The following is a 16,058-nucleotide window of genomic DNA, read 5'->3' as shown; positions in this document are numbered from 1 at the left end:
TTGGTAAGCATATGCTGTGCATAAATTTTGGATTAGAGAGTGTCAAGGGCTTCTTCAGCTGGAGGGGTTCAGGCTAGGGGAGGACACCCCAAAGGGCTGAGAAAGTCCTTAAAAAGAAGCTGTTAAACTCTAGCATTTGTAACTCTTCTGCCTGAAGGGAAGACGGGAAGAAAGGCTGCCTGCTGAACGGACAACCACAACTCTCCCGTAGAGGGGAAGGAGGCTAAGAAAAGCTTTTGTTTTTATCTCTTCAAAAGGATTCGCTTCCAGATTGCAGCAGCTCTTTTTGCTGGCCTCTGGTTTTCAACGTGGGTGTATCAGTTTCAGGGAACAAGTGTGTGTGCTGTGGGGGGTTTTGTTTTGTGGGTTGTTTTTTTTTTTTTTTTTTTTTTTAATTCTTGAACCTGTGTGAAAAGTTTTGTTAATACAATCTGCAGGCATTGTCAGAGAGCTTTCGGTTCATCAAAGGACTTTTTGTGGAGAGGGGACACCACATCCATTAAAGTGGCTGCGCAGGTCCCAGGGTGAGTCTCTCTCCAGCATTTCTTTACGGTTGCCAGTGGTGCGCCATGCCTGCGCACAGTGTCCCCTTCTCTGCCCGACCCCCACGTTGGGCTTTGCAAGAAACAGACAATAATCAAGCATTTCGTTTTCCAGTTTCCGAATCTGAGCTTCCTTGGAGCGGGAAGCGAGGCTCCTATGTGCCTTGCTCCTGGAGGATGCTCACTCTGCTGGGGCTGAGGTGGCTTGGCTCATTCATTTAAAATGAAAGCGTGCATGTGGTTATTGAGCTCATGTTCTTTCCACTGGGGCAAAGGGAGCGTTTCCAGGCTGTTGTTTTTCATTTTTAAATTGTCCGTAGGAATGAAGACTGGTGGAAGCCTCAGTGGAGTCTTTCTCAGTGAGCAAGACTTTGCAGAAGGTAGTCATTTACCTAAAAAACACAGAGGTATCTGCTGGCCTGCTGCAAATGGTGGGCCAGCACAGGCCTGGCTGTGGCATCCTCACCACACACCTGTGAAGGCTTTGACACCTACTCCTGCCATGAGGGAGAGCTGCTGGCAATGTGGTTTCACAGAGACCCTGGTGGGTTGGAGCAGCCCCTTGACTCCAGAATGGCTGTGAGGGGGTGGCTGGGGCTTCCTGCCCTAGGGAGGGGACAGTCACAGTGTCCCTGCTCAGCACCACGGGCTGAGTTCTGTTCCCCACGGCTTAGCTCGTGGCCTTTCTCCCCTCCCGGGAAGCTGGGGCTTATTAGCCCTCTGAAAGCTGATACAGCCCCTCCGGGGCCACGGGAGCAGCCTCAGCCCCTCTCTGCTAATCAGAGACAGGCAGGACCCAGCAGCGGGGCTGAGAAGGGAGAGGAGGGGATGCGTGGCTGCCTCCTGCCCTAGGCTGAGTGGTGGGCACCAGCCCTCCCCGGCAGTGCCAAATCTGGTCCATCGGGGAAGCCAGGGAGCGCTGGGTGATTTAGGAGCCAGTGTGAGGGAGGGTGGTGAGGAGAGATTGGTTTGACCCCCCTCCCCCCCATCCCCACGCCCCAGGAGGGACGAGCCCCTGAGATTCCCCGCTGGGAGTGGGGCTGGCGCCGGCCACCGTCTCTGCGAGTGGTATTGAACGGGGTCCCTGCGGGTGGCATTGAGCGGGGTCCCTGCTGGCGTGTGCCGGGCCAGCGCTGGGATGAGGCTGCTCCGAGCCCAGACCCGCCGCCCGAGAAGCCGAGGCGAGTCCTCGTCCCAGGCTGTGGAACAGCGGCAGCGCCTGCGCCTCCGTCTTGGCCTCTCCGGGGAGGAAAGGAATGTGGGGAGGGCGGGGGGAGGCACAGAAGTTTTAGAAAATTCGAACTGGAATTTAAAAATGCTCCGTTCCCTACAACCGCTGAAAACACCGCTGTTTGTTTCCCCACCCCGTTCCCCTTCTCTTCACTGTTGTTTGGTTGTTTGGTTTTTTTTTAATTACTTTTTTATTTTGGGTCTTTTTGGAAGTTGGGCTCCCCGTCCACGCCCGCCCGCTCGGCGGCAGCGGGGCGACTCCGGCATGGCTGGGGCTCGCCTTTGCCTGCCTGCCCGCCTGCCTGCCTGCCTGCCTGCCTGCTTTTTTGCAGGGCTGCTGGGAGTTGTGAAGGCGTGTGAGAATCCTGGGAGCTGGTGATGTCAGACCGCTTGGGTCATTTGAAGGTTAGCAGCCTGGGAAGGGTTCACGGAAAGTTCACTCGCATATATTAGGCAATTCAATCTTTCATTCCCTGTGACACAAGTAGTAGGAAGTGAGCTGTTCAGAGGCAGAAGCATCTATTCACGGCCGAGGGGGATCCCGAGCCTCTACCGGAGCTGTTTTATCCCGGGGAGGTGGGCGATTGGCACGGCGTGGGACGCGGCACGCACCCGGCGATTGCCCCAGGAGCTGGACTGACTCTCAAGAAATTTTGGGGGAAATTTGGTGGTAGCTAAAACTTGGAATGCGGCTCGCATCCCCCCATCTTGCTGGATTGGCTGGGCAGCCTGGAAAATGGTAAATGATCATTTGGATCAATTACAGGCTTTTAGCTGTGTTGTCTGTCATAATTCATGATTCTGGTCTGGGAAAAAGACCAACAGCCTACGTGCCAAAAAAGGGGCAGAGTTTGATGGAGTTGGGTGTACTTTTATGTGCCATTTTCCTCCACACCTAGAGGAAAGCACTTTTGCAGGCATTCTGTGCAAGGGGAATCATGTTTGACTGTATGGACGTTCTAGCAGTGAGCCCTGCTCAGATGCTGGATTTCTACACTGCGAGTCCGTCTTCCTGCATGCTCCAGGAGAAGGCTCTCAAAGCATGCTTCAGTGGATTGGCACAAACAGAGTGGCAACACCGGCACAGTGCTCAATGTAGGTCCCAACTGTTATTTTTCCACTTTAAAGCAATTACTATAATTATTATTGTTGTTGTTATTATTTCATTTATTTATTTATTTGCATGTTTAAAAAAGAAAGACTCGTAATTAAGTGCAGAGATAATGAGGGGTGGGGTGAGTTTTTTTGCAAAATGTGGTTTGCAAGCTTTTTTTTCTCCATTTGGCAAGAAGGGAAAAAGGAAAGAAGCACCGGACTTCTTTCTGTTTATCCCTTCTCATGTGGCACACAGATCCTAAGAGCAGTTGTGGAGCCAAACAGGAACACATAAAATTGTAATGTAATACTTGCAAAACTCCAACCAGTGAAGGATGAATTTACATAACATCTCTGTGGTAGCTATTTTTTTTTTCTCCTTAATCTAATTTTGTAGCACATTTGATAATCAGGATGCATGTTGTCTCAAAGTGCATTTTAGCAGAGCAGCCAAGCAATTAAAATGCTGCTGTCTCCAGTTCTTGCAAAGATGTGGAATTGCAGTGGGTAGGTGCCATTCCAAAAATCAGACAGAAGTTTTAAGTTTCCGAAGAAAAGGCAATATTTCTTTGTACTGACCTTGCTGCCACCTTTCTTCTTCACTTTGTTGCTCTAAGAAGTTGCTGTTTTGCTAGAAAACTACTTACTGTGAACACCCTTTGAGTTTAACCATCAATTATTTCTGTACCTTGAAATGCAGACAGCGTTGCACTGGTTAACAGAGGAGCGAGAGTTAGTGGTATGACACTTCTGAAAATGTACTATTATGTTATAGGGCCTTGATTTGTTGCTGAAATATATAGTTGGTAAACAATAGCAGTATTTTAACACCCCAGTTTAAAGTTTGAGAAATGACAAAAAGTGCCAGAAAACATTACCTTATACTTTGCATAAAAACTTGCAGGATGCTTCATTGCTCTGACGGTGATTTAGATAAATGACTTGGCTATCTATCAAAATGTTTTTAGCATGCTCTCGGGCACTTCAGTACACCATTAACTGTATCAATCTGTTTTGAATTTTTGTTTCGCAGTAAGTTAAAAAGTTAACTAGGAATAAGAAGAGCTCTCCCTTCAATATCTCTGAAGGGTGGAGGGGGGAATTGAAAAATAAATTTAAAAATGTTTGGTGAAATAATGTGTTTCACTCTGCTCAAAAGTTTTTAGTCACCATATGACGTTTGTGTGGGTTGAGTAATGAAAACAGAATTGTAAAAAACAGTGACTACCAGCCTACAACACTGCAAATGTTTTGATATCTTTACAATTAAAAGGAGACTGTGAAGTTCAGCATGGGATATTTATTTTCGTCGCGCTGTTTTCAAAATGCTTCAAATAAATTATGAAACAAAGCTTTTACTTCAAAATAACGTTACTAGCTACGGGAGAGCCTCAGTTAGCAAAAACAAAAATCCAAACCAGATGTTTTACTAAAAATGTGTTTTCCTCCTTTCATGTTTTAAAGTTTAGTATAACTTCAGCGGTGATATTGCGGAAACTTGGAATTAAATAAACTTTACTGGAGTAGGACGCATATACTGTTGTTAAAAGCTTACACTCGCAAAATATTTTTGAAATAACTTCTGGTTTTAAAATGTCCTGCTCATTCTTTTGTATGTTGTTAATACCTAGAAGCAGGATTCTTAAAACCAAAATATATGGTGTTTGTTCTTGGGCAAGTTAAACACGGGATTACCCTTATCAGAATGGAATGAGTGGTAAATATGTCATTTGCCTAGGGCCTGTGATAAGAGACAAGTGTTGATAACAGCAAAGTTTAGCTAATCAAAGAAACTCATATTAACAAGAGTAAATAAAAATACAGGAAAATGCATTCAGGAATCCAGTCCTGTAACTTTGTAAGCAATTGGATTAATCTTCACTGGATGGGAATTTAAAATTGGGCCAAAACCTGAATTATAACACGATGGCTGTAATTTGAACTGTGAAAGTTAATGGAATAGAAATGTGGAAAAAAGAATTTAGTTAAGGTCCAAATTAAGTTTACTGTTTGATTACTGGAGCAAATTTTGTTTTCAATTTTGAATAAAGTGTAAGCAGTTTATGCATATGAGTAAATATATTAATGGATTTTAAAATACTAAAAGTCTCTCAAAGTGTAAGATTTTTATCTGGCATCTCATGAAAATAATGACAAAACCAGCTTTTTTGTGGTCCAGAAAGCTTTTAATAGTTTAAAGGTTGCTCCAGTGCTTATAAATACAAAGATAGCAATGTTTAATTTCCTGATTCTCCATTTTTAAGAAGATCTCAGTGATTTAATGGAACGTAATAATAGCCAAGTTTTGTAATTGTTAGATGTGTGATAGGTTTTTTTGGTCTACTTTGTTGTTTTATTTTTGGTTCTGAGAAATAAAAAAAAAGAAAAAAAAAAGGCAGTACACCTGCAGCCCTTGCTTTAGGCCTTGGAAATATTGCTTTGATAGAGATGTGATTGTAGAGTAAAACGTAAATGGTTGTTGAGGGAATAGTACATGGCTAGTGCAGACTCAGAGCAGACCAGTAACAACCCCAGACAGCATCAGGGTTTCAATTGAAACGCTGGCAAAATTGGCCATTGCAGAGTTTAGGGCAGAATGCTGTAGGTCTCCAACTTCAGCACATCTTCAGTACGTTAATCCTATTACGATTCACTAAGCTAGTGCACTCCTGCAGCATCATGAATTTTCTAGTCCACGAGAGTCTGCAAAGTAAAAATAGAGGATAAGGCACAACCCAAACATGACCTTAACTTGTGTGGTATTTTTTTTCCTCTCCCCTGCGGGAGGAAAAATTTGCCATGGGTTTGCAGTGCAACTGTTAGCCATTGCGTATTGCGCGATGTTTTACAAGCACGCCCAAAACCCCCCTAATTTTGCACTCATATATGTTGATGTTTGATGTGATATTAGTTAGTAGATTTAAAATGAAATTATTTGTTTGCAAAGAAAATTATGGACTCAGAAATGAGAGTGGAACCAACTGCACTTTTAATCGTAATTCATTCTCGCTCCTTTTGTCATAAGATAAAAATCAGGTCACTATAATCAAATTAGACAAGGATAGTTCTTAGAAGGACAAAAGAGTTGAGATTGCAAGAATGAATGATCTATAGTTTCTTAAGTAAGCTAGAATTTTCTGCTCCCTTGTAGTGCAGCGGCAACAAACACCGAGAGAAAACCAGTAACTTTTGGTGAAACGTGAGCTAACTAAATACTGCGGAAGTGAGAACAGGACAGGTCCTGAGAGAAGAGCTGCAAAGAATGGCGATCTGACCTTGGAAAAGCCTATTAAAAAAAGTCTTCATTAGTCTTCATTAATTAAACAGGCAAAAAACCAAATGAGCAGGCCCAAAACAAGAGGAAGTTTGTTTGGCATTATGTACTGTTTCAGCTAATTATATCAAGTAGAAGACTACTGCCTACTGCATTTCCTTAGGGTTACAAGCATGAAAAATTTGATGAAGGCAAAAGTTATGGATATGGCAGCAGAACACACTGGGATGTTGGGGCTTGTGTAGTATAGACTTCTTATTTCAGTTTGGTAGGAGGTGTTTGCCTAGAGAGGAGCTAGCAATTATTAACTTTTAGAAAGTTCATGAAGATTGGACTCCAGAAGGTGCATGTTTTCCTTCAGAATTCTGGATTATTGCAATGTTTGGGTCAGGTTCTTTTTTCCCACAACCACTTGGAAACATCTGTGCTCAAAAAAAAAAAAAAAAAAACAAACAAAAAAACCACCACAACAACAAAAAACACCCCCCCCAAAAAAAAAAAAAAACAAACCACAAAAGCTCACTACTTTATTTTCTTTCATCTTTCTGAATTTAAAAACAAACATTTTGAAGTGAAGGACTTGTAATCTGCATTCCCAAGTATCAAATTGCTGCAGGTGTGTTTGCTAGTGCCCAGAAGGCAAGATCTGTTTAAACCAGGTTATTTTCTTTAAAGTTCATCTATAAACTTTACAGCTAAATCGCTAGTATTGATTTGCTTAGGGATACAGTCTTTGTTTAAATTTGTATATTTCTAGCTTAATGTCCTGAAATACGTTATTAAAAAATGTTTGTTTCTGATCCACTGTATTAAAAAAAAAAAAATTGCGTGGGGATATTTTTCTTCCAAATTAATTGAAGGGAGAAAACTATTCTCAACGTAGATTGTAATGCAGTTAGCCTGATTCGTCTGCTGGCACAGGAAAGCTCTAAGGGACACGCACCACTGTCAAAAACTCCTGCAGACAAAAATGATGAGAGGCGTTCGCTGGTGAAGTCAGGGTGGGATAAGCTTGGATGAAAAACAACATATCTTTGGGTGACTCCCTGCTTGCCTAATGAGTCTGTGCAGCAAAGGTGCAACTTGTAAGAACAAAGCCGGGCTGGTGAGTCGATGCCTTGAAGAGGGTTACGGTGAAGTTAAGGAGTTGAAAGACAGAGATAGTGTTTCAGACAGCGAAGTTAGTCATCCTCACATCCACTTAAATCCCCACTTACTGCTGAGCCGTTTTTCTTAACCGTGTGTGCGTCACACCAGCACTGCAGCCCAGCCAAGGTGAGGGGCTTTGCTCAGGGGCGCACGGGGAGTGAGGCGCCCTGGTCGGCGGATTACGGTTCCACCTCCCCTAAACACGCCAAAAGACTGGTTTTGCTCAGGTCTAATTTATATACCGCCCTTTACGCAGCGGATGAAGTGCGGCTGTGTTACACAGCCAGCATTTAGATTTGGGAGTGGGGTTGTGAAAGGGACATTGTGCTCAGAAGGACTGCTGTCTGCCGCGGTCCAGCCGCGCTATGCCCCATCCTATTGAGACCTCAAAAGCAGAGCACAGCTGCGATGAGTTTCCAGATCTGTTTGGCCGTGGGGACCGGCACTGGTATGCGTGCGAGCCAGGGGGGAACTTCCCTCTCCCCTCGCAGTTTCTGCCTAGGGGGCTGGCAGCAGCCTCTCAGCAGTGAATTTACAGGGGCGGGCGACTGGGGCCAAATTAGTTGTGGTTTCAGAGGGCTTTCCAGAGCTCTGCTAGGCTGTAGCACGCAGCCCCATGAGGAAGGATATCAGTTGATGTATAAAATGGCCAAGGAACTTCGGTAAATAGACTTTACCCTTCAAATCCAGAGGTCCTGGCAGCGGCTGTGCGGGAGGGTGGGGTTGTACTTTTCCCCTTCCTGTACTTGGACACTTTTGATTATCCAGACTTTCTGGGACTGAGCAGGGCTGCCTAATAACAAAGCCTGCATAATATAATTGCCTAAATAGGCCTATTGTCCTTTTCAAGTCACTGTGCTGTGAAATCTTTCAACTTTTTGCTGAAAATGTTGCATCTAATGTTTAAGTGGCTTAGTGGCTACGGAGAGGAGGGGATCCTTTTCCCTCATTTCTCATTGCTGAGTGTTTGAGAATCTGATTATATTCCTGCTCCTATTGATGTTTACTCCTTTTGGGAGGCAAATATTTTAGCCCCTTCTGGCAGGGTAAACTGCCAAAAGTAATAGGCCTGGAAATACAAAGCTATGATTGATTTTGACCTTTGCTCACGTGCATGAAGTCTGTCCCCATGCACTGTGACCCATGCCACTTCTTGCTGAAATCCAAGCCCTTTCAAACCAAATGGAACCACAAAAATACAAGCCAGAAAATGCTCAAAACTATTTTAAACTAACAGAATAATCATTTTGTCTGTGCTGCAGGAAAAGATATAGGCAGGAGGGTAACAACGCTGAATTTTCTAGCAGGCAAACCCAGAGTAATGTCTTTTGTCTACTGCTGCCACCTTTTTTATGAGAACCATATTCTAGGTATAAAATAAACAAACTAGTATCATGTGGAAATGATTCTGTGCAGTTTTTTGGTCACAGTAATCTTAGCTGTTCCTCCTAATTGTAATCTGTAAACAACTTGCATCCAAAAATGTGGATTTTAAACTTTTTAAAAATAATCTAAGGTCTGAGATTTTGCTAATTCGTCGTTGCATGAACAAATGTGTTTCAAAAGTTAAGAATGTCAGAAACAGTAGCCTAAAGTTAGCATCCTAAATCCACATTTCATGGCTTCATTTCCAAATATGCTGAGCATCTAGGAGCTCCCTCAGCATTTTTTAAACAAGCCATGTATTTGAATGACCAATTACTATTTAGAACCTTCATTTAATTATTAAAAATGTTTACAGGATTGTTCCACTTCCCCCAAACCATATAAAAAAGTAATTCAGTGACAGAGTTCACAACATCAACAGTGAAAATAGAGACACAGGACAAAGTAGGACTTGCTTATAAAAACATTTTACTGTCTTTCTAAAAATTTTCAAGTCAACCAAAGTTTTTTTGTTATTTTATCTGATTCACAGGTTTCTCCAATTCTCTGTTTGCTTCCATGCATTAAAGTCTGCTCATCATTTATTAATTGTGGTATAGATTTTAACAGCTAGATTATCTTCTTCATATACTCACTTATCATTAGCAGCTGCTCAAGATTGTTTTCCCAGTGGCAGTGAATTAATATGACTTTGGTCACTGTGCATTTTGCTTATTTTGGGGAGGAGGGAGGGAGGAGGGGGAAATCTAGCTTTCTTCAGCTCATTTTAGTAATCTGAATAGGAGTGTAGAACTTGCATCATGTGACAGGGCAGCTCACCAGCATGGGGTCCCTGTGTGAGAACCTCCCTTGTACATGACAATCTGATAAGGATATCATGTGGTTTAGAAACACATTCCCACAATGTTCACTTCTTTGTCCCTTTATTTGGGAGTGGGTAGGGAAAAAACTTTTAACAAACTAATGCTAGCCCTTATATAACTGACCCCACTTGCTTTTAGTGTTCTGTTTGAGCCTTGCAGCTTCTTCAAATACTTTTGTTAAGAGAGATGGAAATATAATCCAGCAAGTCTGTTTTAAAGAATCCTAGACACAGAGTGTATAATATACCTTCTATTCCCCCTGGACAAGGTGATTTTTCTTTCCCCTGCTTATACCATATATAAACTGAATATTATAAAACTATGTAAGTTAAATATACACATACAAGTGACACTTGTATAGGTTTAATAGGTTAAAGCTTGAATGAGTATTTATAAATTCTCAGAGTACTCTGGATCTTCACTGCTAAGGACACGATGTTAAAGTCCATCCATAGTTTGGAGGGATTTCCGTTTTATGCACTTTCAGTGACTTACATTTCGCCCTCTAAGTGCATCCCCTAAGAAAAAGAGCAGAAAACTGTCTCACAACAAAGAGATCTTTTAACACCGCTTAGTTTCTTTTAATGGTTTGGAGAATTTTTGTTGTATCATAATATTTTTCTCTAGGCTCACATTGTATTTTTAGCAAGGATCTTTGAACAATGAAATGACAAATTAAGTACATCTTTGTGTTTTACAGCCTTATCTAGTGAAGCACTTAAATGCACTCAGCCCTCCACCCTTGATTTTAATAAGAGTTTCAGACACAGAGTGGTTGTATGAGTGAGCGTTTAGTGTATTTATGTACCAATACTTTTATGAAATACCAGTAAAAGTTCATGCTACTGCGCTACAGGTTCAGCACAATGAACATCCAACACTTCTTCTTAAAAAGAAAGAAGGTTCATTTTTCTTTTAAAGATATATAGCAGAGGTGTGGAGCAATCAAACCAGTTGACTGCTATTGCACCAACCAGAGACAACAGCTGCAGTTTGATTTAACACAGATTTTCTTCAGTGGTGCTTTGATTCTAGAAAGCCATTTGTGCCTGTAAGATACAAACAGTGGAAGGAAAGGTTCGATTCCCCCTGCCCTGTCCCCCCCCCCCAAAAAAAAAAAAACCAAACCAACCAAACAAAAACACAAAAGAAAACCAAACAAACCCTCTGTCCCCCACACCAAAACAGCTAAAGGACACAAAAGGTGTCTTGAATCCTGCGATTTTTTTTTTTTTTTTTTTTTTTTTTAAATCTGAATGCAGCTTGAGGTGTTCCTGAAATGTCCATTGCACCACTCTATGGTAGTCTTCTCTGCCAAGCTGGCTGGTGGCACAGCAGCACATCATACAGAGGTGTGTATTTCATTTCCTACGAGACTTCCGTGTCATCTTCCAATCTTGTCCAAGAATCACTTCTTCTGCTAGCTGCTGACTGGTACCAAGAGGATTCCTAGGTTCCTGCATGATAAGTGAACATAACAGCATCTGAGTTGATTTAAATATTTCACTTGTTCACAAATACCAATCTGGGACAGAGGCGTTCAGGCGCGGCGCAACTCTACCCTGGCTTTCAGGGATCTCAGAGCCTCCAGCATAGTTGCTCAGGGACTTGTCCATGGGCGGAGCCTGAGGCAGGGAGCAAGCTCCTCTGCTGCTTTATTTCCTTATCTTCTACCCAAAAACTCACAAGGAAGACCAGTGTTGCCTGTCTTTCCAAGACTGAACATTCACTCACACAGGAGAAAAAGGAGTTGGAAAACTGTGTCACAGTGCCATCTGGCGATACCTGATACCCAGACCTTCCCCTGGGCAAGGGCTGCGGATCTGCAGGCAGATGCTTCCCCCAGGACCCTGGTTAAGGCGCAGGGAAAAGCCTGTGCTCCCCAAAGCTCAACTCCCTGGGGGAGGGGGTTGCACAACTCTCTGGGTTGCTCTAATCAAAGATCCTAATGTCTCCACAAACCCTTCCTCCTTCTCAGAGATCTACCCTCAGTGTTTCTGGCTTAGGGCACAAGACAAAGGAGTAGCTAAAATGTTACGCATGGCTGAGCATTTGTATTGTTCAGATCAGGTCTTGAGTTTGGGGAGGTTCTTTGTTTCGTTTTAAGCCATTGTTCATTCTTCTGCCCCTCAACTTTTGGTCTCGGGAGGTCTTTTATTTCCCCCCTCATGATGCAGAGTATTCCTTTGCGTTGCTTTGTTGAGTTTTCTCTTTTCATTCAGTTGTGGAAGAAATTTTATTAGTTACTGGATCAGGGTATAGTTCAGATCCTCCTTAGTGGCTGGCTGTAAGGTCTTGGAGACCTGTCTTCCCAAAAATCCTTCCGATTCCACCCCACACTTTGAAGCAAGGTGTAAAATGCAGAACAAATGGCAAATCACCTATGTCTTTCAGTGTCTTTGATGATGGGGGACTAACAGAGAAAGATACTTTTCTCAAGTCTTCATCCCCCAGTGAACCTCTGCCTTCGTCTTTCCGTTTGGAGAGCACATTCTGGCTGTGTTTTTCTGGTTGTGCATATAGTCACGTGCCATGCAGGTTATGTGAACTGCTCATCTTTCTGTGCTCTGCACGTATTGCAACATTCACTGATCTCAAGACCACACCAAGAAGGATCCATTATCTCCCTGAAGTTTTGAAAAGAAGCCTTCGGCTGCCTGCAAGAAGTCAAAGCTGACTCACATCCTTCTGTGGGTTGTTTTTGGTGTGTTTTTGGTTTTTTTTTTTTATCTTATCTGAATCCTTTCCTCTCTCTCTGTTTTAGAGAGGTCCTGCAAGACTTCATGGTTAAAGCAGGAACTGTGTGTTAGGAAGCACTGCATGTCTGGAAGCAGTTTGGGAAAATAGCTGTTCTCTTCTCCCTGAAATGGAGTCCATTATGAAAGCTGCAATTGTTTACTGGGGCTGTTTTCACCTTTACCAAAATGTGAAAGCAGAGCTCAGTTACACCATGGTACAGTGGCACTGCCCAGTAACACCGTGTTTGTAATGCTTTTGCTTACTTGAATTTCTGTGCAGAACAAGAAAATACTCTGACGAAAAGAGGTGAGGAAGGAATGACGCAATTAAATGAGATTAAATCAAAGTATTGGTTCTCTTGGAACACATATTTGGCTTTTTATCAACAATCTTTTCCTCATTTTTCAAATAAACACATATTTTCACATGATAACTCTATTTGAAATATTAAGGCTTCCAGGGCTGTATTACCTTTGTTTCTTCATCAAAGTCCATTACTATGAAAAGGCTGCTGTTCCTTAGGCTGTTTCAGCTTCAAAAGAATTTTAGGGCCTGGTCTATTGGAAAGCTTGGGGGTATAATTAGTGAAAATGGAAATAGATGCAAGAGAAATTTAGTTCCTGATGTTTTAATTTAGTGTGGTACTACCATGTGTTGTTGAAGAGGATTCTTAAAGGCAAACATAATTATTTCATTATGGTCTTCAGAATGCTTTCATTGGTCTTAATGACAAGAAGCTGCATAAGGAGTCATACATTTTAATTAGACATTCTTATATTTACATCAGATAAATAACAAATAATTGATGAAAAACAAGTCTTCTGAATGGATGATTTCACACAGAGCTCTGGTTACAGTTTAATGATAAAACATTTCTCTTATTGCTTTGCATTTTAATTATCTAGAATTATTACTCTGGCAGAGATCTCAAAATACTGTTATTTCCATCAATTTAATTAGATTCACAACTAATTCTTATGAATCTAAAGAAAGAAGGTGTTTTTCAATATGTATACCTTAAAATCAGTTTCCAGCTTTATTAATTTCATTTTGCATTCATTTCTTACATTTAGATACTTTTTATGGTGATATATACTCCAGTAAAAGCTAGTGGGAAGAGGAGTCAGACCTGTTCCTATGTCCTAAATTTTCTACGTAGATGCAAGTCCTGCCATGGTTAACAACCCCAAACTCCTGTAGAGATCAAGGAGCAAGTATGAAATCGTAGGACTTGTAGTGGAATTTTCTAAGGAAAACTTTGGTGTGTCTTTCTCACTAGCCTGGTTTAAAGTTTTATTCCTTTGAAAATCCTACCAATACCTTTTTATAATTTTGTGTAAGCTTGTGTGTGCATTTCAAATACCAGTTTTTTCTTTTCTTTACCCCCTTGATTGGACACTTTCTAATACCAGGATGAATTATTTTAGAGTTTGGCTGTTTGCAAGAGTCTTTCGTGTTTGCAAGCTCTCCAGCCTTTCATTTTTGTAACAAAACATACTTCACATGATTCATTCCTCAGAGTACACCGAACGCTAATTGTTCTTATTGATTTTAAATTTCGCGGCCATTACAAGTAACCCAGATGAGTGGCAGATAAAGAGTAATAATCCATGGAGTTCTGGAAGTGTTTCATGTTTGTCTGTAGTACTTTACGTGATCAATAGTAACTGCCCCATTGAAACTAACTGCTGTATCAAATAACAGTAAATCAAATGAATGTGCTTGCAGATTATTTATTGAAAGCTTTAATTGTTCACTGGGGCCCTGCTTATCTCGGGAAACAATAGAAGGCAGTGATCAGGCAAACTGGTTTGCAAATGCCGGGGGTGCCATGAAACAGAGGTCTTCCCTGTGCCTGGGTGGTGCGAGAGCTTTCCAAAATATGCCCCTGTCCCACTGGGATTGGCTGGTCCCAATGTAAGGTGATCAGAGGTGAGTTTTCTCAGAGAGCGCTCCATGAGTTCACAGGTTATGAATTTTTTTAATTACTGTTTTTATAGATTGTCATATTTAGATGACAAACTCGTATCTGGTGAGTAAAGTGTGGAAAAAGAACTAAGAAGATTCCCCCAAATTTCCAACAGGTCCACATAATGAGACACAAAACAAGATCAGAAAGGGAAGTAAATGAAATCATGCTAAACTTACTCTGTGGAAAGCTGACCTAGGTATATTACAGTTAGGGGCAATTATATGCTACTGTGCAGTGGTCAGACTTAGACATATACTAAGAAATTCAAAGCAATTAATTAAGAGCAATTCTAACAGCTCTCTGGCACTGTATTTTACTAATTCCTTAAAATGTCTGCTGTGCCTTGCCACAGTGATTCATGAAACACTAAAGCCACAGGTTAGAGGTATTCTGGATCTTAAGATAGTTTCACTGCTATCTAATTTTTTTTAACAGCCTTGGTGTGTTGTCAGTAATACTTGGTACGGCTTCGGAATTCTTTCAGAATGAGCAGATGCACTAAAGGAGTCGTTCAGAAAATTTGGAAAGATGACACTGAATCAATTTTCATTTAATAGTGTATCTTTCTAACCATGACAACTGGAAAAGCATTTTTAAAGAGAGCTTAATTTCTACAGTAAATGATGACTCAGATCTCTCAAACGTGGCAGGAAAAGTCCAGTCCCCCCTCCCTACCCTCAAAAAAGTATGTTTTGTGAAACATGCTTATGTGTATACTTGTAATATTGAATATTAATAATATAGACATTTTAAAATTATTAGATCACGTTAGCCAGAGATTTCCTGGATTTTAATCCCTTTGGAAAATAATAACTTCCCTTTTTCAGAGGATAAGTTTTGCCTTAAGTTTCTTGGGACCGCAGGCATCAGGACAAAATACTGTTTTTCCAGCTCTTTGGAAATAAAGAACTATCTTTTTTCCATATTCTATATAAAGTATGGTTGACACTTTTCCTGTTTGCAAGGCTGGGATATTGCAGTCGATTCTGAGCAGCTTATCTGGAGTCACTGTTGAAGGCAGGTATTGAATAAGAAAGACCAGGTCACTAGGAAATGCTGTTAGCACAGAGGTGTTCGCCTGCAGTACAGTGTGTGCATATTTTTTCTCTTCCGCGTGAGAATGGTAATGACAGACAACATACAGGTGAAATGATGAGCATTCCTCACTCCAAGGGTTTAATAGGAAAATCCACTGCAGGTAGAGAATAGGAAAACAGAATATTGGAAAATGTGCTCTCCAGTCATGGTACTCATCTTGTCTCCAGGCTCTTGTGGATGTCTTATTTTATTGATCTTTGCTCTTCTAGGAAGAGTGTGGAGGTGTGCCCTGAGCCACAGTTAGAGTGCCGCTACTACTTGGCTCGAGGACACCACACTCCTTCCCAGCTCTTGGCTTCTGCTGCACCTACTGTGAGAGGGGCCAGGTTAACTGTAATGGTGGAAAGTTAAAAGAAAAAAAAAAACCAACAAACAACAAAACCACAATATTCTATAAACTCAATATCAAGGCATTGTGAACTCCAAGGAAAGGAAATCTGGTAGTGTTTTAGTTTTAATGTTACCTGGTTTAGTTTACATGGTTACCTACCCGCGTTACCATTTTTTGTCTGGCAGGTATTCAGTTCAGAAATATTGAAATTCTGATCAGGAGAGCATTACAGGTTGGTGAACTCTATGTTTTATTTGTCCCCTCAAAAGATAGTGGCAATGTGCAGTTCTTAAATATTCCATAAACTTGTATGTCTTACATTAGCACCAGAAATGTTGGGGTAAGCTGCTCTTAGTGCTGCAGTGTTCTGGTCTGGCAT

The 16,058-nt window shown here is 41.6% G+C and overlaps 1 protein-coding gene across 6 annotated transcripts in view; it reads left to right on the top strand.

The window, feature by feature from the left end:
• The window catches only part of RARB (retinoic acid receptor beta), a 325,381-nt gene that overhangs the window by 231,010 nt on the left and 78,313 nt on the right, over positions 1 to 16,058 (top strand). The window contains exon 1 of one of the 6 annotated variants that reach the window (XM_050329930.1): positions 2,144 to 2,867. The exons of 4 other annotated variants lie outside the window; for them this stretch is intronic. In XM_050329930.1, the coding sequence (XP_050185887.1) occupies positions 2,711 to 2,867 (157 nt within the window). In that variant the 5' untranslated portion in view covers positions 2,144 to 2,710. Of the gene's footprint in view, positions 1 to 2,143; positions 2,868 to 16,058 lie in introns of those variants that run through there. One more of the 6 variants, XM_050329923.1, reaches the window with a different exon arrangement.

The sequence above is a fragment of the Myiozetetes cayanensis genome, unplaced genomic scaffold (assembly GCF_022539395.1).
Source record: "Myiozetetes cayanensis isolate MyiCay16 unplaced genomic scaffold, myiCay2020 scf1, whole genome shotgun sequence".
Lineage (NCBI taxonomy): Eukaryota > Metazoa > Chordata > Aves > Passeriformes > Tyrannidae > Myiozetetes > Myiozetetes cayanensis.
Note: the sequence above shows the minus strand (reverse complement) of the source record. Positions and strands in the feature narration are given on the sequence as shown.